The sequence below is a fragment of the Callorhinus ursinus genome, unplaced genomic scaffold (assembly GCF_003265705.2).
Source record: "Callorhinus ursinus isolate GAN/ISIS: 27379988/994484 unplaced genomic scaffold, GSC_fseal_2.0 scaffold35, whole genome shotgun sequence".
Classification (NCBI taxonomy): Eukaryota; Metazoa; Chordata; class Mammalia; order Carnivora; family Otariidae; genus Callorhinus; species Callorhinus ursinus.
Window position 1 is genome coordinate 4,610,802 of NW_027397097.1, and position 20,133 is coordinate 4,630,934.

Sequence of the window (20,133 nt, forward strand, 5' to 3'; positions counted from 1 at the left end):
TCAAATAAATAAATAAAATCTTTAAAAAAAAAAAAAAAAAGAAGAAAGAAAGAAAAGAGACTGCTTATCTGGGGCGGTATTGAAGTGGCCTAGACACAAGGAGGCTTCCACACGGCGCCTCTGAGAGAGAAAGCCAGGGCCCTGGGGATACCAATGTCCTATACCCAGAGAGATGCTCCCAGAGAGGTAACCCACCTTCCCTGTGTCTTCAGGACCCGGCTGCAATGTCACAGAGCACGGGAGGTTCGGAGGGATCTGTTAAGAGGACAGACAGAATAGGTCTCCTGTCGCATTGACCCCTGACCTCCCCATGTTGCCCACCCACCCACCCCCACACACGTTCTTCAGACCAGGGGCCCTTTAGCAACAGGCCATGTCTCTTCTATCAGACCGGGGGTCCAGAGGGCAAACCATGCCAAGGATGCCCCACATTGGGCCAGAAGCCCCTCCAGCAAAACCAAGAATGTCAGCGTTTTTCTTTGTCTAAAGGGTTGTGCCTAGCTTGTGGTAGACAGAACAAGAGCTCCCCCCATCCAAAAAGATGCCCACGTCCTAATTCCCAGAACCTGTGCCTGTTAGCTTACATGGCAAAGGGGACTTTACAGGTGTGATTAAGTTAAGGATCTTGAGATGGGGAGAGTATCTGGGATTATCTAGGTGTGCCCGATGGAACCACAAGGGACCTTAGCAGGGAAAGCAGGAAGCAGAAGAGTCCGCGTCAGAGTGGTGGGCTGGGAGAGAGACTGGCTGGCTGCTGCAGGCGTAGAAGACAGAGGGGTAGGCGACCAGCCAAGGAACACGAGTGGTCTCTAGAAGCTGGAAAGGGCAGGGCCTAGAGCCTCCAGAACGAATACAGCCCTGCGGACACCTTGATTTTAGCCCAGTGCGACCTGTGTTTGACTTCTAGCCTCTGAAACTGTAAGATCATCCATGTGTGTTTTCATGCTCCTGTTTCATTCCCACCAGGTTGGCGGTGGCTTGTTAGAGCAGTCACAGGAAAGAAATACATCTACTCTGGACAGGATGACTGTATCCTCTCTCCTCTAGCTTCCCAGAAAGCCAGCGGATTTCACTGAATCACAGAATCAGAGTCTGAGAAACAGGAAATTTTAAAATCCAGAATCTGGGAGCCTTTCCATTTGGGAAAGTGGCAGAGCAGGGAAATCACTACGTGCCACCCCTCGTTTATGAGCCAGGCTGGAGCCGGGCTGGAGAAGCCAGGCATGTGGGCAGCTGGTCTGGGGGAGGAGACAGTCCCGTAATGACTCGGGGGCGAGACAGGGCTCCTCCTTTCTCTGCAGCCTCCCCCCAGCCTGCTCTCTCCCACCGATGAGCTGGACTGCGGAGGGTCCAAGGAGGAGCTCAGAGGTGAGGTGCAACCCTGGTAGTGGCCAGAGAAGAGACACTGACCAAGCAGGATCAGTGACCGTGCCCCAGGTCCCAGTGTACACTGAGAAACTGAGTGCTGCCCCCATGTGCCTGCCCACAGGGCTTCCCATGGGGGGGGGGGGCGCGGCCGGCCGGCCCTAACCTCAAAGGTGAAAGGATAGGCGTGCTCGCCCAGCTTCTTGATGAGGCGCTCCTGCAGCCGCGTTAGGGCCTTCTTGTCCTCAGGCGCCGGCGGGAAGGACTGCACGTTGGCCACAAACAGGTCCTTGCGAAAGGTCAGGCCCAGGACATCCAGGTCCTCCCGGCCATAGCGGAAGGCGCAGGTCAGTGTCACATAGACTGTGGGAGCAGGGGGCGCTGAGGATGGGCCCAGGAGGGCAGCAAACAAGCCCCCCCAGAGCACAGCTGAGCCCTGGGATTAGCCCAACTGCAGCTCCCAGGTCTGTCCCAAAGCTGCTCCGGGGAGGGCTGTGCTGCCCTAGGGATGGGGGGACTGGGTCCCCGGGAGAGCCACTCAGGCCTGGCCCCTGGGTAGGGGAGATGGGGGCTGACTGCTGGGTGAGTTCTGTCCTTCCCCACCCCGACCCCCCCACTCTAGCCAGTGGAGTGTGCAGGAGCACAGGAGATGTCTGACAGGGTTGGTGAGGGCTGGGGTAGGCTTGCAGGATTGGAGGGGAAGGGGGGTGGGGCTGGGAAAGGGATGTGGCTGGAGAGAGCAGAGGGAGGGGGACATAAGTGCTGAGTGGGGTCTGGAAGGCATGGGGTCTTGTCCTAGCCCAACCCCCACCCCATGTCTCCCTGCGGACCCTGGACAATCCCTTCACCTCCCTGGGATTGTTTTCTCTTCTGTAATGAGACCCTAATCCCTGTCCTAATGGGCATCCCCAGCCTTGCAAAAGTCATTTATATTGATGTGAGAGTGCTGGGGGCGGTGACAAGGTTCCCCTAAAATGGGCATGGGTGGGCTACCCAGGCCGGAAGAGGCCAGGGCACCTGCTCTGATGTTCACTGGGGCTGCAAAGGGAAGACCCAGTGGGGCTGGGCAGAGAAAAGACGTAGAATTAGTTGATGTTCTGCCTGGGCCTCAGGGAGGCCTTGGGCTAGAGGGTGGTGGGGAACAGGAGGCCCAGGCCCCCTTCATAGGCTGGAGGTGGGGACCAACACCTCACCTCTCCTCTCCTTGAGATACTCAGGATCCACCAGGACCACGCCATCTGGAAGAAGGACAGAGAGTAAGCAGACCCTCCCAGCTTGACCTCTCAAATTCCTGAGCCCCAAACACTAAGCCAAATCCAAACCTAACCATCCAGCTGTCGAAAAGCCTCATGAGAGAAATAGGGAGGCCAGCACCCAGGGGAGGGCACTGCCGTACCCCACCCTCTACCCGCAGGCTGGCTTCACAGGCCCAGCGGGTGACTTGGGACACATTACTTCTCTGTTTCTTCCCTGTTCATAAGAACAACAATATGGGTCCAAAACCCCTACGATCAGGTGTACTTTAGAATTTAGAGGTTCTGAATGGTGGAAAGGCCACGTGGTACATCCTCCATATACTCCGTCACACCCTCTGCAGGATCTGGGATCAAACCCATTAACACCGCTGCAGGGAAACATGAATATTTTCACCAAGAGGCTAAATATACAGAGCTTCCTATCAGTTGAGGTCAGGTTTTGCCACTGGATGAACCCCACATCAAACTTAGGAGCAAGTTTAGACTTCTAGAGGTTCTTGGATTTGGAATTTGCCATCAGGAGTTGCGATCCTGCAGAACCGACCTCCCAGGGCTCCTGTGAAGACTGAGTTAATATGTTTAAAGCTGAGACGATGCCCGGTTCCTGTGATTCCACGGAGAATGTCCCCAGGCCTGGCCACGGCAGTGCAGAGACCAGCTGGACACAAAGGACATTTTTCTCCCCGCAGGACCTCAGAAGGCCAGAAACACAGGCTCAGGGGTCACCTCCTTGCCTGACACCCCAGTCACCTGTGGCCAAACTTCACCCCGCCATACCCAAGGAACAAGCAAAATTTTCTCTCCCCAACTCTCACCCACTGCCCCCCTCCCTCCATGCTGCCTGCACAGCAAGCTCTCAGGGAATCTCAGGGGCCACATCTGGAAGGGAGTGCCGGAGGGCTCCTGGTCCTATCCAGTCCCAGGCAGGCCCAAGGGATACCTGCTCAGGGGAGTATCCACCCCATCCCAAACCTGCCCATCTTCCCTCCTTCTGCTGTGGGTGTTTCCTCTTTGCCTGAGCACCAGGGGCTCTATACAAAATCCGGGGAGAGGGCACCCCCTCCCACTAGGGGTGTCAGGAAAGGCTTCCTAGGGGATGGAAGCAGGAGTCAGGTCTTAAAGGGCACGTAAGGGTCACCAGTTGGATGACCACGGGGCAGCACAAAGTGGACAGGGGGAAGGGTGTGGCTCTGAGGCTCGGGACAGCAGATGCTGGGGGTGGTGGAGGAAGCAGGGCCAGGCCTGACCTGCAGTGTCCTGTCTGCAAGGCTGGGGGCTCGGACTTGCCCTGGAGCCTAACAGGGAACCATGGGGGATAGTATGCATTGGGAATTCATAATCAGCTCAATGTCGCGATGGGCAAGGTATGTCTCTCTGTGGGTCATTTGATCAACTCTGGACAGTGCCCCAGAGCTCTCTGAGATCCCCAGGGCCCCCAGCACAGGGCCTGGCTCAAAGTAGGTGCTCTGTGACCACTGACTGAACAGTCTCAGGGTGTGTGCCCTGGGGGAGCCGGTCCCCTCCTGCTCCTGCCCTGCACCCAGCCTCCGTGCCACCCCCACTGCAGTCCTTAAGAGGTCAATGGGTAGGGCCAGCCCTGGCCCCAGATAGTCTGCTGGAAACTGTGCCTTGTAGCAGGCCAGGCAAACACTGGGATGCTTGCTCACTGTCTCCAAGAGGCCAGCTCAGTGAAGAGATGCAGATGGCAGAGGGGACACTGAGCCAGTGTTCCCAGACAGCACAGGGGAGGAAAGGCGGGGTCGTCCTATTCCAGGCCAGGAAGAGAGGGCCTAATGGGGAGCTGACCTCTCTGCAGGCCACAGTCCTGCGCACACCCCCTCAGCAGAGGGACCCCAGGGACTTCCCAGTTCTCCTGCCCCCACTGTCATAAAGGTCTTCCTCCCAGTGAACCAAAACCTGCCGGCTATGCTCTCTCCTCCTTCCACCTCGGCTCTGGAGCCGCATGCTCCCTTCTGCCCTCTGGCCCCATGACAACTCCCAGGGATACGTCAACGGAGGCCACATTCTCCGTGAACGTCGCCCATGCAACACATCTAGTTTCTTCACCTGGACTTGGCCTCAGGCAGTTTCCAGTGTCCATCCTCCCAACCGGTCACCTCCTTTGGCCTCACTTTGGTTTGTTCTTGTCCCTCTGAAATCATTTAGCCTCTCTGGGCCTCACTGCCCCCATATGTGAAACAGGGATAATTCTGGGCCTCCCTCCCTCCAACAGCTGTGGGAAGAGGCAGTGAGGTCAGGCTCTTCTAACGAGAGCTACGGTTCTTAGAATCCTAACCAGGGGTGACTATGCCTTCCAGGGGAAATCTGGCAATGTCCAAAAACATTGCTCATTGTCCTGCTGGGATGGGGGGTAGTCCTAAGGTCTAACGGATAGAGGCCAGGGGTACTGCTACCCAACGTACAATACACAGGACAGCCCTCCCAACAAAGAATTATCCAACCCAAAAAGTCAAGAGTACCGAGGCTGAGAAACCTTCAGCCAGAGTAAGACTTTGAAAGATGACTTCAGCCGCAGTCCTGCCTCTGCTGAGACCCCCATGTGGGTGAGAACAGACCCCATTTCATAAGCCCCAAGGTGTTCTTCCCACCTCCCACCTTTGCCATCAGGATGCAGCAGAACAAAGGTTCTGTGGAGCCAGGCTGCCCGGGTTCGAACCCAGGCTCCTCAACCCACTGGCTCTGTGACCTGGGGCAAGTCCCTTAGCCTCTCTGCACCTCATCCTCCTCCGCGGCGAAGCAGGGATCATAATGGAGCTACCCCGGTGTCTGGTGTGCAATAAGCCTCATGCTGGTGGCTGCTCGCCCTCCTCCCTCCTGGCTTCTCCCCTCAATCCGCCCCCACTTTCCCCTCACGTGGTCCTCACTGAGGACCGAGGAGCTGCTCAGTAACCGTGATGGATGTCTGCTGACTGGCACAGAAAGCCACTCACACCCTGTTCTTGGCACCAGGCCCCTCTGGAGACCTGGGGGCTATTCCCAAGTGGCTTTAACATTCCCTTCCCTAGGAGGGGCCAGGTCAGCCCCACCTCTCCCCACCTTCCTCCGCGGCCTAGAGGGACTCACCCACAGGGTCCACGAGGTCGATGTGGTCCACAAAGTCCCGCTTTCCCAGATAGACCGTGAGCTGGGGAGGAGAGGCACAGGGGGTGTTAGCAGCTGTGGGCCTGGAGGACACATCCCTGAAAAGCCACCGGCCCTTGCTCTGGAGGAAACCCTGGGAACTGCCTCTGCAACTGCTAAACCCCAAACCGGACCCACATCAAAGTCCTAACTGGACTTGGACCTGAGCTCCAGCCCTGATACGAACAAACCCTTGTGCAATTCTGAAAGCACCTATTTAGCCTAAACCCCTCTGAAGCACTTGTTACTGTTCCCATTTTACAGATGAGGACACTGAGGCCTGAGATCTTCACAGCAAGCGCCACTGAGAGTAGACCGGCAGCAGCAAAGAAGTCGGCTGCCTGGAGCGTTGGGCGCATCTCTTGAGACAGCAAGGGCAACCTGGGGCGGGGCCGAAGGCGCCCCAGCCTGAGCTCTGTGCTCCTCACGGCCCCTCGCCTCCGTGCAGTCTGGCCGGGGTCCACTCATACTAGGACTGGTTTTCCGAGGCGAAGGAGGAATGGGGAGCCAGTGTCCTGCTGGGTAGCCAGCCTGTAGGGAAGAACCTCCCGAGTGGGAGATTCTAGAATCCACAGTGTCATCCAAGACACTTCCTGTTCCTGCACAGTCCCTGCGTCCCGCTGAGCCCCCTCCCTCCATTATCTCTGTCAGTCCAGCCCTCCTCCGCCCCACAGCCTCGGTTGCCTGGACGACGCACCAGACACACCAGCCCCCTCCGTGGCCTGCTGCCAGCAGCCTCACATGCTCTGGACTGGAGGCCTTTCTCCCCTCCTTGGCCAGACTGGTTATCCTAAAATGCAAATCTAACGCTGTTACTCCCATCTGAAAACCCTCTAATGGTTCCTGAGCCCAGAGGTATGATGACAAATGGGTTTCATTCCAAATGCCAACTCTGATAGATCGGGGGCTGCCTGGGGCTCTGGGTGGAGAAGGCATCTAAGATGGAATCCGGGCTCAGCAGGAAAGGGTGAACAGTGATTGGCGAGGTCTGCTGCGGGCACAGAAGCAAGACGTGGGAGCAACGTGGTGCTATTTGCCCGCCCAGGCCTCGAGTCCAAGCTCCTACACCCTGCAACCTGCCTCACCTCAGCTCCCGCTCCCCCTGCCTCCCTCTTGGCATTCTGGTTCAACTGCTGTGGATGCTCCCGCACTCCCTGTGAGTTGTGTTCATGCCTAGAATGCCCTTCTCCACCCTGCCTTGCCTGGATACTCATCCCTTTTAGAGAGAAGCCGTTCCCGACTGCCCAGGCTGGGTCCTGCAGCCCCTGGGCATCCCTTGATTTCACCCCTGCCGCTTCACGTTGAAGTGATGGGTTTCTGTGTCTGCCTCCCCCATCTGGCTGTGAGTGGCATGCGCTGTGCCTCATTTGTCTTGGTATGCCCTGTCTTGGCCTGGACCCGAGGAGGAATGATGTCAGTAATATGTATTTGCTGAACTGAAAGGAAAGCAGGATGGAGCCTGGGGCCTGTGGAAAGAAAGAAAGCAGGACAGGCCCTGGGAGCTGCTCCAGATAACTAGGTGATGCCAGGGTTCAGCGCAGAGGCTCTAGGGGCCTCTCACGCCAGGGGACTCAGGGCCCCCGAGGCCCTTGGCACTTAGTCTAATTATCACACTCACACTGAAGTCTCTCTAAGAAAGGCTGGGTCTCAACCTGGAGCGGTGGCTCCCTAAAGTCCCGGGGAGTTGTACCGCCCCCCCCCCCCCAAGAAAAAATCTTTCCGGGGCGCCCCCCCCCCCTGTGGTGGACAGCTCCTAAGGACAGATGAGGGTATGCGGGGGGTGCTGCACAGGCAACAGAAATGCCCAAGAGAGGACAAGAGTTTGGGGCCAGGGACGAGCTGGGGTGTGGTTGTTACAGACTCACCTTTCCATTCGGGCTTGCCTTCTTGAACACCCTATGGACAGAAAGAGGAAGCCAGGGTTAGCGCATCCCGCCAGGGGCACGACCCCCCAGGCCATCCCTCGGCAGGACAGAGGAGAAGCGCCTGGAGTGATTTTCAGGCACCGCCCAAGCCTTGACAGCCAGAACAGCGTCTGGCATCATCAGATCTTCCCCTCTCCGGCACTACCCCACCCAAGCCTCCATTCTTGCCATTATAGCTCTTGTGGGATCCGCCACGGCCCCCTCAGCCTCCCCTTCACACAGCAGGCTGAGAGAGTCTCTAAAGAAATGTCAGGCCCTGACGCTCATTTGCTCCAAGTCCTCGCAGCTCACGCAGAAGGAAAGCCCTATGTGTGGGGTCGGCTCTGCCTCCCCTTCACCCCTGGGCATCACCTCCCGCTCTGCCTCACCCCTCCAGTCACAGCTGTTCTTCCAACACACCAGGGTGGGTCCTGCCTCAGGGCCTTCGATGGAGCAGTACCTGCCCCCAGATGCTCCCCACCACAGATGTGCTGGCCCAGCCCCACGCCTTCTGTGATGGGGCTTCACTGTGGCCTCACCCCACACTCCCTCTCCTCCTCCGGCTCTATTTACTTTCCCACAGCACTAACCACTTGCTAACCTACTACACAAGCCACTTGCTAATGTATGCCTGTCTGCTCTGCTAACATGGCAGCTCCACAAGCGAGAGAGCCTGGTCTTTCTTCTCCACTGATGTGTCCTGAGTCCCTAGAATGGCGTCCCTAGTAGGCGTTTAATAAATCTGTGTTAATGGGTTTCATTCCAAATGCCAACTCTGATAGATCGGGGGCTGCCTGGGGCTCTGGGTGGAGAAGGCATCTAAGATGGAATCCGGGCTCAGCAGGAAAGGGTGAACAGTGACTGGCGAGGTCTGCTGCGGGCACAGAAGCAAGACGTGGGAGCAACGTGGTGCTATTTGCCCGCCCAGGCCTCGAGTCCAAGCTCCTACACCCTGCAACCTGCCTCACCTCAGCTCCCGCTCCCCCTGCAGGTAGCGAGCACTCAACAAATATTAGTTGAGTGGGTGCATGAATGAATTAGTGAAGGAATCAACTGAGAGACTGAGGCCCAAGAAAGACAGGGGACGTGCCCATGGCCACACAGCAGAGCACTGAATGCCGAGTCAGGCAGACACGCAGCCCCCAACTCCTGCCAAGTGCTCGCTGGGCCTTTTAGAGCATACTGCGGTCTCCACCAGCCCCCGGGCTCTCCCCCAGCTGGGTCTGGGAGCCTGAGACCCCCTCACCTAGCCCCATCATCTAGCCCCAGAATTGCTCAGAGTAATGTTAGGAGGAGGGAAGAAAAAGGAAAGAGGCAGAGACTAGAGAAGGTACTGGAGGAAGGAGGGAAGGAGGGAGGGAGGGAGGGAGGGAGAGGAGGGGAGAGGGACGCTGCCCTGCAGGTGTGAGCATAACAGATGGAATGAGAGATGAAACAAACAAACAAACCAAAAACCCAGAGCATCGAGCAGGCCCCAGGAGCAGGAGGTGCAGCAGGCCACCAGGGCAAGTGGGGTGAGGCCCACAGTGCCACAGGGACAGTCACTCCTCCCAGAAGGGGCAGGGGGGTGGCTCTGTACTGCCTCCTCAGCCCCCACCCCACCCCCACCCTAACTTCTGGGGCCCAAGGGACCACTGAGAGGGCTGAGCTTGGCTTGCAAAGAAGGCCCTGGCACTTCTCTCCCCCACCTCCCCTAGTTCTGGGCTTTTCTCCTCCTCATAAATATTTATCAGTATTTGGAGTGTGAAAATGCCATAGTCAGCTGGGGTGTAATAATCACTAAAGTGAGAAAAAATACAGATCACACAGTTTGAACCAGGAGCTCCCAAGCTAGGGCTGGACCTGTGCAGGAGACCAGGAGATCAGAGAAGTCACAGGGACCCCCAACTGCTTCCAGAAACCTCAGTCCACCCCCGGGGCCTGAGAGAGAGGAGAGACCACAAACGCCTGAGTTATAAGTGAGTCAGGGAAAGCCACTTGGGTGATCCTGGAGAGGAGGGAGGGGCATCCCCACCACAGGAGGGGGCTGGGGGCCAGGCTGGGGGGAGTGACAGTCAAGAAGGGAGGGAGGGAAGGAGGAAGGGCAGTAAGACAGAACTAGCGTTTGTTCAGTGCCTAATTAGTTCTTTCGCATAACACACTGTGAAATGGGCATTATAACTCCCATTTTACACATAGTGAACTTGAGGTTCAGAGAGCTGTAGCAATTTGTCCAGGAACACAGAGCAAGCCAAGAGGCTAAGCCAGGATTCAGACCCAATTCGTCTGCCTCCAGAGGCTGGGCACTTTATATCCAACCCTGCTGCTTTCCCAAAGCAAGTGTGGGGTGTTTTTTTGTTTGTTTGTTTGTTTTGTTTTTTTTACCAGCTTCAGGGGAGAAGCAGAAAAAAGGGGAAATGAGTCTGGAGAGGGGAGGGGAGGGCGAAGGGATGAAAAGGCGAGTAAGGGGCGAGAAGGTGAGTGAGGGCAACAAGCGCAGGAAACGTGGCCAGTGGTGGGGAATGTCCTGTGCTAACTCAATCAGCCCCCGGGGCCACCTCCTCAGGAAGCCGGGACTCTGATGGCTTCCTCAAACAACAGCGGCTTCCCATGCCCCGAGCACATGTTCTGCCCTAGTCCTGCCTCTCAGTATTTTTCCCAGAACACTGATGATCGTTCAACAATCCCATCTCAGAGATGAGGAAACTGAGGCTCTGGGAGGTGAACTCTGGCTGTGTGTCTCCAGAGCCCAGGTCCTATCCGCTCTGTTGCACAGCCAAGCCCTCCCTGAAACAACCCCACTGGCTTCCTGACCCCATCACTGTCAGGAAAAAGCCCCCCCCAACCACGACCCATCTGTGCCCCACCAGCCTGATTCTCAGAGTCAAAGCTGAGCCCGGTAAGAGAAACACTGGGGGTGTTCAAGCCGACTAAAAGCTCACTGGAGACAAGGAACAGAAACCCAGCGAGGGTGGCCCAAGAAAAGGAGGAGGGAAGACAATAAGGAGACCAAACTCTCACGGGAAGGACGTGCAGGCAGGACGCAGGAGTGCTGGAGCCAGGACAGGGGAAGCCATCAGCCTCTCAGGCGGTTGCTCTCTCTCCACCTCTCCCCCTGGGGCTGCATGTTCTCGGGGCTGTGCTGCTCTCCGTGCGGCTGCTCCATTGTCTCTGGGGACCGACTCTCTCTGCTTACTCAGGGCTTTTCTGCCCCTCCGTCATTTTGGCTTGCATGTGGCTCTCACTCCGACCCTGCTTCTACTCTGCCTCTCACTCAGCTTCGCACTGTTAAGGGGCTGAATGGCCCAATTCCAAATTCCCAGGAGAAGAAATTGATTGATCAGCTTTGGTCAGGTGCCCCCGGCCTGGACCAATCAGCTAAGTCGAGGGTGTGTCATGTGTTCCACGAGGCTTGGGTGGAGGAGGGTCTACAGAGCAGTGTTTTACTAATCGGGGGTCGCAGCCCATTAGTGGATCATGAAATCGACTTAAAAAAGGGTTGCCACCGTGGGCACTTCCTTGTTTTGTTTTGTTTTAACAGACTGGAATAGAAGACAGCAGCATGACCTACAGATAGCAAGGGTATAGCAGATATTACTATATTCACTAATATTCCATTTCCCTCTAAGGCTGAGCTAATTTCTCCAGTCCTGTGAAGTCAGGCATGCCCATGTGGCTTGCTCTGGCCAATGAGATATAAGTAGAAGTGTCACGTCACTTCCGGGCAGAAGCATATAAGGGCTAGTGCACGTTTTAGCGTCCTACAGAGCCCGTAACAGATGACCACAAACTAAATGGCTTAAAACAACAGAAACTTATCTTATGGTTTTGTAGTTCAGAAGTTCGAAATGTACCCCCACTGGGTCAAAATCAAGATGTCAGCTGGGCTACATTTTTTTCCGGAGGCTCCAGGGTGAATCTGTTTCCTCACCCTTCCCAGCTTCTTGAGGCCACCCACACTTGTCTCATGGCCTCCTCCTCCATCTTCAAGGCCAACCACAGCAGGCTGAGTTATTACACTGTATCATTCTGACCTCTTCTGCCCCCCTCTTCTATTTTTATAGATCTTTATGAATACATTCGGCCCCCTAATTTAAGGTCAGCTGATTAGCAACCTTAATTCCATCCGCAACTGTAATTCTTTGCCATGTAATATAACATGCTCAAAGGTTCCAAGCATTAGTATGTACACAACTTCGGGGTGCCATTCTTCTATCTACCCCACCCTCCTTCCTCTGCCACTGAAACCAGCAACCATCTGGAGGGAGAAGACTTCCGTAAACTGAGTGCCAGGGCTCTCCTATTACATGATAGATGTGTAGAATGACAGAAAAACAAAGCTCTTACACCACCAAGATTTGGGGGTTGCTTGTTACTGCAGCAAACCAGCTTCTCCTGGCTGATACAAAAAGTATTATTTAGTGAAACCTTCATTTTAGGATAACTGAGTTACAAGGTTAAGTGAATTTCATGTTGCAAATTTTTAAATTTTTTTAATCCACTGTTCTAGAGAAACATGCCTAAAATGAACATGTTCTATCAATGTCTGTGCAGTCAACTGAATCGTGTTTCCTGATTTGATTCCATCAGGGTGGTGCTCCCAGGTGGGCAGGCAGGTCAGCTCTCCAGTAACCAGAACATTGTCTTTTCCAGTGAGTCCCATTCCCCACCTGCAGCAGGGGATACCTTTAATATTCTGCTGCCCTTCTGTGAGCCACCTAGACTCCCAGTGTCCATTTGTGCCTGCACCATGAGGGACCCATGACAGATTAGCCAAAAACCAAAAGTTTATGATTCGGTGTGGTATAGCCAAACAATGGAATATTACATAGCACTGAAGTTACTCTTGCATTTTTATAACACAAGGAAATGCCTATGATAGAATATTGAGCAGAAGTCAGGATTCAAAACACAATATATTTGGCATGAGCTCAACTTTATACTCAATAAATACCAAAAGAAAGAATGAGAAGACTTAATGTTAACATGGCAATACTTCCCAAATTGATCTATAGATTTAGTGCAATCCCTACCAAAATCCTAGCTGGCTTTTTTTTTTTTTTTTTTATAAATGAACAGGCTGGGGGCACCTGGGTGGCTCAATCAGTCAAGCATCCACCTTGGGCTCGGGTCATGGTCTTGGGATCCTGGGATCAAGCCCCATGTGGGCAGGTGGGCTCCCTGCTGAGTGGGGAGTCTGCTTTTCCCTCTCTCTCTCTCTCTCTCTGCCCCTCCCCCTGCTTGTGCTCTCTCTCTCTCTCAAATAAATAAAATCTTGAAAAAAGTGAATAGGGGCTGGCCCTAAAATTCATATGGAAATGCAAAGGCCCCGAAGAGCCAAAACAACCTTGAAAAACTATAAAGTTGGAGGATTTATACCCCCAAATTCAAAACTTACTACAAAGCTACAGTAATTAAGACTGTGTGATGCTGGCATAAAGATAGACACATAGATCAGTGGAACAGAATTCAAAGTCCAGAAATAAACCCATATATTTATGGTCAATTGATTTTTTACAGAGGAACCAAGAAAAGTCATTGAGGGGGAAAAAAAACAACAACACAAAACAGTCTTCTCAACAAATGATGCTGAGACAACCGGATATTCACATGCAAAAAAATAAAGTTAGACTCCCTACCTCACACCATATACAAAGATTAACTCAAAATGGATCAAGGATGTAAGAGTTATAACTATATGTAAGAGTTATAACTATACAACTCTTAGAAGAAAACCTATGTGTAAATCAACATGGCCTTGGATCAGGCAATGGTAACCTTAGATATGACACCAAAAGCACGGGCAACTTTAAAAAAGGGATAAATTTGCTTTTTATCAAAATTAAAACTTTTGGCTTCAAAGGTCACTATCAAGAAAGTGGAAAGACAACCCACAGAATAGAGAAAATATTCTCAAATCACTTATCTGATAAGGGTTTAGTATCCAAGATATATAAAAACCTTATTACAATTCAACAATAAACAGGCAAATAACCCAATTAAAAATGGGCAATGGATTCGCATAGACATTTCTCCAAGAAGACATACAAGCGGCCAAAAAGCACATGAGAAGATGTTCAACATCATTAGTCACTGGAGAAATGCAAATCAAAGCCACAATGAGATACTTGACACCCACTAGGATACCCTACAATCAAAAAAAGATAATATCAAGTGTTGTCAAGGATGTGTAGATATTGGAACCCTCCTCATTCATTGTTGGTGGGAATGTTAACAAGGTGGGATCACTTTGAAAAATAGTTTGGCAGTTCCTCTGAAAGTGAAACATAGGGTTACCATATGACCCAGCAATTCTACCCTTAGGTATATACCAGAAAGAATTGAAAACAGATGCTCACACAAAAACGTGTACATAAATGTCCATAGCACACATTATTCATAATAGTCATAAAGGGTGAAAAAGAAAACCAAATGTCCATCAGCTGACAAATGTACTGTTTAAATGTGGTATCTACATACAAGAAATATTATTTAGCTATAAAAAAGAGATGGCATACTGATTCATGCTACCACATGGATGACCCTTGAAAACACGTTATATGGAAGAAGCCAGACACAAAAGACCACCTACCGTTTGATCCCACTTACATGAAATGTCCAGAATAGGCAAGCACATAGAGACAGCGCACAGGTTAGTGGCTGCCAGGGGCTGGGGTGAGGGGGAAATGAAGAGTGACTGCTAACGGGTATGGGGTTTCTCTTTGGGGAGATGAAAATGTCCTGGAATTAGACAGTGGTGATGGTTATATATTAAATATATATGTATATTAAATATATATGTATATTAAATATATATATGTGAATATATTAAAAACCACTATATTTTATATTAAAATTCTATTATGGTATATAAATTATGTCAATTAAAAAATACTAAAAACAAACCCCCAAAAAATAAATGAAAGGAAAAGAAACATGGCTGAAATATTAACTGGGGTTGAAGGAGACTCCCTCCACCCAACAACCCACTTCTTTCTAGATCTTATTTTTCTATGTTGTACAATAGGCATAAATTACTTTATAAAGATGGGCTTTAGGGCTTCCCTGATAAGGTATGTCTCGGGTGAAAGAAGAGTGTGGAAAAAAAATATTATTAGTAGAGAAATATGGATCCTATTACTCTGAATCCTTTGATGTTAGTCTCTGATTCTGTGATTTTACAATGCAGAGTCTTTATCTCTGTGATTGCTCAGATCCCTCCTGGGCCTGCTGTGCCAGCTATAAGAACTGCTGTGCTGTCTTCTGCTCAGCTATTTCTTTCTCCAGGAAGCCCTCCCTGACTCCTCCAAGTCCCACACCCAGTGGGGAGTCACAGCATTTCCCACACTTTGCAGTGGTTTGTTTACTTACTTTCTGCTTCACTTACATAAGTGAGAGCACAGATCTTATTTGTGTTTAGATCCCTGGGGCATAGCATGGTTCCTGGGGCACAGTAGGGGCTCAGTAAATAACTACAGGGTGAATGTTGTTGAATGAATGAATACTCTAAGACAGAATTGTTAGAGTGAGGATGGATGAAGTTTGAAAAGATGGTGGGTTGGCGATGATCCTTTTCTCTGGGTTAGCAGACTCCAGACATTTCTTCTACCTATCTTTCTCTTTGGCTGTCAGGATCAATGAAAATCAAGCCTCGAAAATGCTTCATAGGGGCAGGGTCCCAGCCACCATCAGGCTAAGTCAGGAGTACAACTGATGTATCCCAAATAGGCCTCTCCTCAGCTTTGATAAAGCTCTCTCACTTATCACTCACCTACCCACCTTCACACAGGCCCTGCCACTGCCAGGCTCTGGGGGCACAAAGGCGAGCAATTCATGGTCCCTGCTGACAAACGACCATGGTACAGCCAAGTTAGAGGAACCCACCACGTACAATGGCCACCGTGCATGAAGCGCTCCCTAGGAGTCAGGTGCTGTGCTAAGCACTTCACACACATTAAGATATTGTGTTATTCTGGGGCGCCTGGGTGGCTCAGTCGGTTAAGCGTCTGCCTTCGGCTCAGGTCATGATCGCAGGGTCCTGGGATGGAGCCCTACATCGGGCTCCTTGTGCTCAGCAGGGAAGCTGCTTCTCCCTCTCTCTCTCTGCCTGCCGCTCCCCCTGCTTGTGCTCTCTCTCTCTCTCTCTCTGTGTCAAATAAATAAAATCTTTTAAAAAAAGATATTGTTATTCCATCTAACATTCCTTTTTTTTTTCCCGAGGAGAAACCTAAGACTCCAATAAATAACTTATCCAAAGTCATGAAGTCAGTATCAGAAAATTTATACAGGAGAGAAACCCCATGAATGGGCCACTTATGGGGAATCATTTAGACAAAACATGTCTTACTCAATATCAGGCACCTCATCCTGGACTACCCATGAATGTGGATTGACTAGCAGTGAATTGGGAGAGTGCTGGTTACAATTCATTCCTCTAGGAGCATCAGAAAATTCATGGTGGAGAAAAATGCTATGAATACAGTGAATGTGGGAACACCTTCAAATATTACTCAATCTTCAGTCAACATCAGAAAACTCACCTGGGAGAGAAACCAGGTACCAGTTTACTGCTCTAAGTGCATCATAAATATTAACTCATGTGTTCCTCCAGTGACCTTATTAGGAGGTACTACTCCATCCCTGTTTCAGAGAGGAGGAAACTGAGGCACAGACAGAGAGTCTCATTTTCCCAAGGTCAACAGCTAGTAAGGGGCATAGCTAGATGCTGGAACCCAGGCAGTCTGGCTCCAGAGATCACACACTTTTAACCATTCGCAACAACACCTTCTAAGTGAGATTGTGTGGCTCCGTCTGGCGAGTCAGGAAAGGCTTCAAGGGAGGAGGGAGCAGTGAGGAAGGCCTTGCGGAGCAGTCAGAGATGAAGGGGTGGCAGCTCTGCAGGCCAAGGTCTGGAGAGGGCGACTGGGTCCACGGGGTGGCAGGCAGCCTGTTGTGCTGAAGTGTGTCCTGCGTGCCTGGGAGGAGCACCAGGGAGGAGCACAGGCCAGAGAAGGGTCCACTCACTGCCCAGAGAGTCATGGAGCACGTCCACGTGCACACCCTGGACTAGAAGTGAAGGGCCTTGAATGCCCAGCTAAGGAACTTGGACCATAACCAGAAGGCAATAGGGAGCTATGGGCATTTGGGGGAGGGAGAATGACTGGCCAGGACCGTATTTTGGACACAGAGGTGCCCCTAACCCCATAAATTTCCTCTATCTCTGCCCTGCTGGCAATCATGACTCAGTTGGGTAGGGTGGGGACCACGCAAGGGGGCATTCCTTCTGCCCTACATTCTGACCCACTTTCTGGGTGTGAGAGCAGCCGTCAGGGAGCAGAGAGGCATGAAGAGCAGGTGGCTATGGCAGCAAAGAGGTGTTTAGGGCCCTTACCACATGCTCCCTGGTAGCAGAGTTATTTGTGTACAAGCTCGTCTGCTCTGGCAAAATTGAACAGCCCACCCTGTGTCAGAACATTGCCTACCTGTTTACCCACCATTAGTGCACCTGCTGCCCAGGACAGCCCAGGAGGGGGAAGGGGGCAGGAAGACAGGAAATGTCACCCTCATTTCACAGATTTGGGGAGCCTGAGGGAGCACACTGCAGCCTGCTTCATTCCCCAGATGGAGAAATCACAACCCAAGGGAGGGAAGAGTCTCGTGCGGGGGCCAGGAAATAGGCTCAGAGAGACTCGCGGGTGTGCACAGAGTCCCAGACAGGGAGGAGGGCATCCTGGTGCTCTTGTCATATCGCAGCTCGAAACCTGGCAAGGCTCCTGTGCCCAGAGGGTGGCGTGTCTGGCAGGGTGGCGGGACGAGAGGTGGTGGATGGGGGCTCTGACCAAGTCAAGTTCCCAGCCTCTGGACTTCCATCGGCTTCTGGGCAGACAGCAATTCCTTCCCCTCTTGCCTGCATTCCCATGTTCACTTTTCTGGCCATGATCCATACTTGGGGAGATTTCTATAGGGTGCAGAGCCAGGAAGGAGGGGAGCCACCAGGTGGTCCTGAAGAGAGGGGAGAGTTTCTTAAAGAAGCACAGCCCATTTGCTGATAACCTAAGAAACTAGAGATCCGAAAGTCAAAGGCTAATAAAAATTTCAACAAGCAGGCTGGCAGCTGGATCCCAAAGAGCCCACAGACCGCACCTGAATACTCTCCAGGCTTCTCTCGGGGTGAGAGGCAGGAAAGGCAGGCTGCTAGTGGTGGAAACAGTGCGGACCCTACAAGCAAGCAGACCCTGCGTGAATCCTGTGTGTCCTGGGGTGAGTTTAGCACCTCTCTGTGGCATACTTTCCCTCATCTGGAATACGGGGGTGGTATCTACCTCACAGGTTGAAGGCACATGTAAAGACGTGGTCCACAGTAGGGAACTGATGAGAGGAAGCCAACATCATTGGTAATATGATGATTATGTTATCATCATTCCCCTCCTCTCTGGTGCCCAGGGGAGAGCTCTTGCCTAAATGTCCCTCGAGTGAGAAGGCCTTGGGGTGGGAAGAGATAGTTACGTTACCCTCGCTGGAGACAGGGTTTTTTTAGTTGTCTGTCTTCCTCTCAGTCTCTGATGGAAAACAATAGTTTATAATGTTCTCTTCCCACTTTAGACCCTCACATTTCAGAAATCTCTGGGGACACGCCCTATTTCTTCCTTCTGCACTAGCCTTTCCATCAGTTCTCCCGACTGCAATCCTTTCTTCCCAACGTCACCTCATCCGAGAAGCCTTCCCTGACTGCTCTCATCTCCAGAGGGACTGTGCTTGCTCCTCTCCCCTCTTCCCATCCATCCATCTTCCTTCCTTCCTTCCTTCCTTTTATTTTCCAATCTCTGGGCCTGGAACAGTTCTTACCTCCAGGAGATACAGGCCCCTGCGCCCTGTCCTCAGGGCACCTACACTCTGGAGCAGGGAGACAGATGCTCCACAAATAAAGAAACCCTCCCTCAAAAGCACAGTGGGAGGGTGGAATGAGAGGATGTATAACGTCCAGCTCAGTTCTAGGCACAAAACAGCCACCCACCCACATTAGCGCCTGTCCCTCCCCCTCCCCCATCCAGCACCCGTGTCCCCTTGGCATCCACACAAGCCCGCACCTCTCCTCTCCTTGGGGACAGCCACGGAACGCTGAAAACTGCAGAGAGCAGGAGCCTCTTCCTTCAGTCATTCACTTTCCTCGGTCCCTGGTTGGTGCTAAATAAGTATTTTGTATGAATGAATAAATGAATCAAGGAGAGCCAGACCCTGAGCACGAAGCTGGGGAAAAACAGGACCTGGGCCAAGTGGCAAATCAGAGGTGAGCAGCCCGGCCAGCAGGATGAGACGCGGCGCGTGGGCCCCAGCGGGAGCCCGGGACACACAGGGCAGCCCCAGACACCAGGCACGCAGATTTTCCCAGAGGAAGACTTTATTTAAAGTTTCATTTGTTTGGATTTGGTTGTTTTGTTTTGTTTTGCCGATTCGCACATACAGACTTTTAGGATTATAGACTGCCATATTAAAATGAGACATGAATTCAGAAGCTGTACTTTTTCCCTCTCTCACAGGTCATAAAGCAGTAGGGCAGAGGGCTATGGCAGCGCATCTCCCACTCTGTGTCAACCACCCCACGGGCGGCTCAGAGGCTGAGAGCCCTCTGTGGTCAGGGGCTCTGTCCAGACTGAAAGCTATGGCCTCAGGTGGCAGCTCTTCTCTAAGAACGAATTCTAGGGGGAAAAAACCCATGTCTCAGATTTAGCCAGACGCGGTGCCCGTGACGTGCGGGAGGAGGGTCGTATAGGCTCCTAAGAGCCTACTGCCTACTGTAGAAATTCTGTGAGCTAGAGGTTAATTAAACATGGCCATCGCCAGGGCTCGCCACTGTGGGGTGAATGCGCCCCCCCACCCCCGCAGGGGACATTTGGCAATGTCTGGAGACATTTTGGAGGAGGGGTGCTAGTGGCATCCAGTGGGTGGAGGCAGGGGTTGTCGTGGGCACAAGGCACAGGTCAGCCCCCTTCCCACCACCAACCAAGACTCTGCAGCCCGAATGTTAATAGTACTGATGGTGAGAAATCCTGTTCTAAACTTACAGTTAAATAAACTACATTAAAAACAAAGGGAATACATACTCCAAACTTATCATTACTATTGTTTCACTAAATTTCCCTGTGAGGCTCTTGAGGCTCTTTATGTCCCCTAGATCTGGACGGTTGGAATGTTGTCGGGTGGTGTCCTACTGTGCATTTCTCCCCAACCCGACATTCAATGACATCACTTTAGTAGTGTGAGCTCCTTGGTGGGAGAACTTACACCACAGAGACTGACACCCCCTCCGTTGTTTTCTGGACAGCCAGTTGTCCCCAGTACATCATTGGCTGTAACCCTAAGTAAAGAAGGGAATTCATAAGGCTGGTAGATGCCTGTAAGTTTCCAGCCCAGGCAGACGGCTCAGCACCAGCCTGCTACCTGCAGTGTGGAACAAGAATCCAAATGTGCACAAAGTCTACACGCCTCAT

The 20,133-nt window shown here is 52.2% G+C and overlaps 1 protein-coding gene across 7 annotated transcripts in view; it reads right to left on the bottom strand.

Annotated features, from left to right (window-relative positions):
• Window positions 1-20,133, bottom strand: part of ARRB1 (arrestin beta 1) — a 74,733-nt gene that overhangs the window by 18,669 nt on the left and 35,931 nt on the right. For 6 of the 7 annotated variants that reach the window (XM_025894137.2, XM_025894135.2, XM_025894136.2 and 3 more), the window contains exons 2-6: window positions 7,628-7,658; window positions 5,706-5,766; window positions 2,559-2,603; window positions 1,532-1,728; window positions 196-255 (exon numbers count right to left, since the gene is read on the bottom strand). In XM_025894137.2, the coding sequence (XP_025749922.1) occupies window positions 196-255; window positions 1,532-1,728; window positions 2,559-2,603; window positions 5,706-5,766; window positions 7,628-7,658 (394 nt within the window). Of the gene's footprint in view, window positions 1-195; window positions 256-1,531; window positions 1,729-2,558; window positions 2,604-5,705; window positions 5,767-7,627; window positions 7,659-10,666; window positions 10,917-20,133 lie in introns of those variants that run through there. The other variant, XM_025894133.2, reaches the window with a different exon arrangement.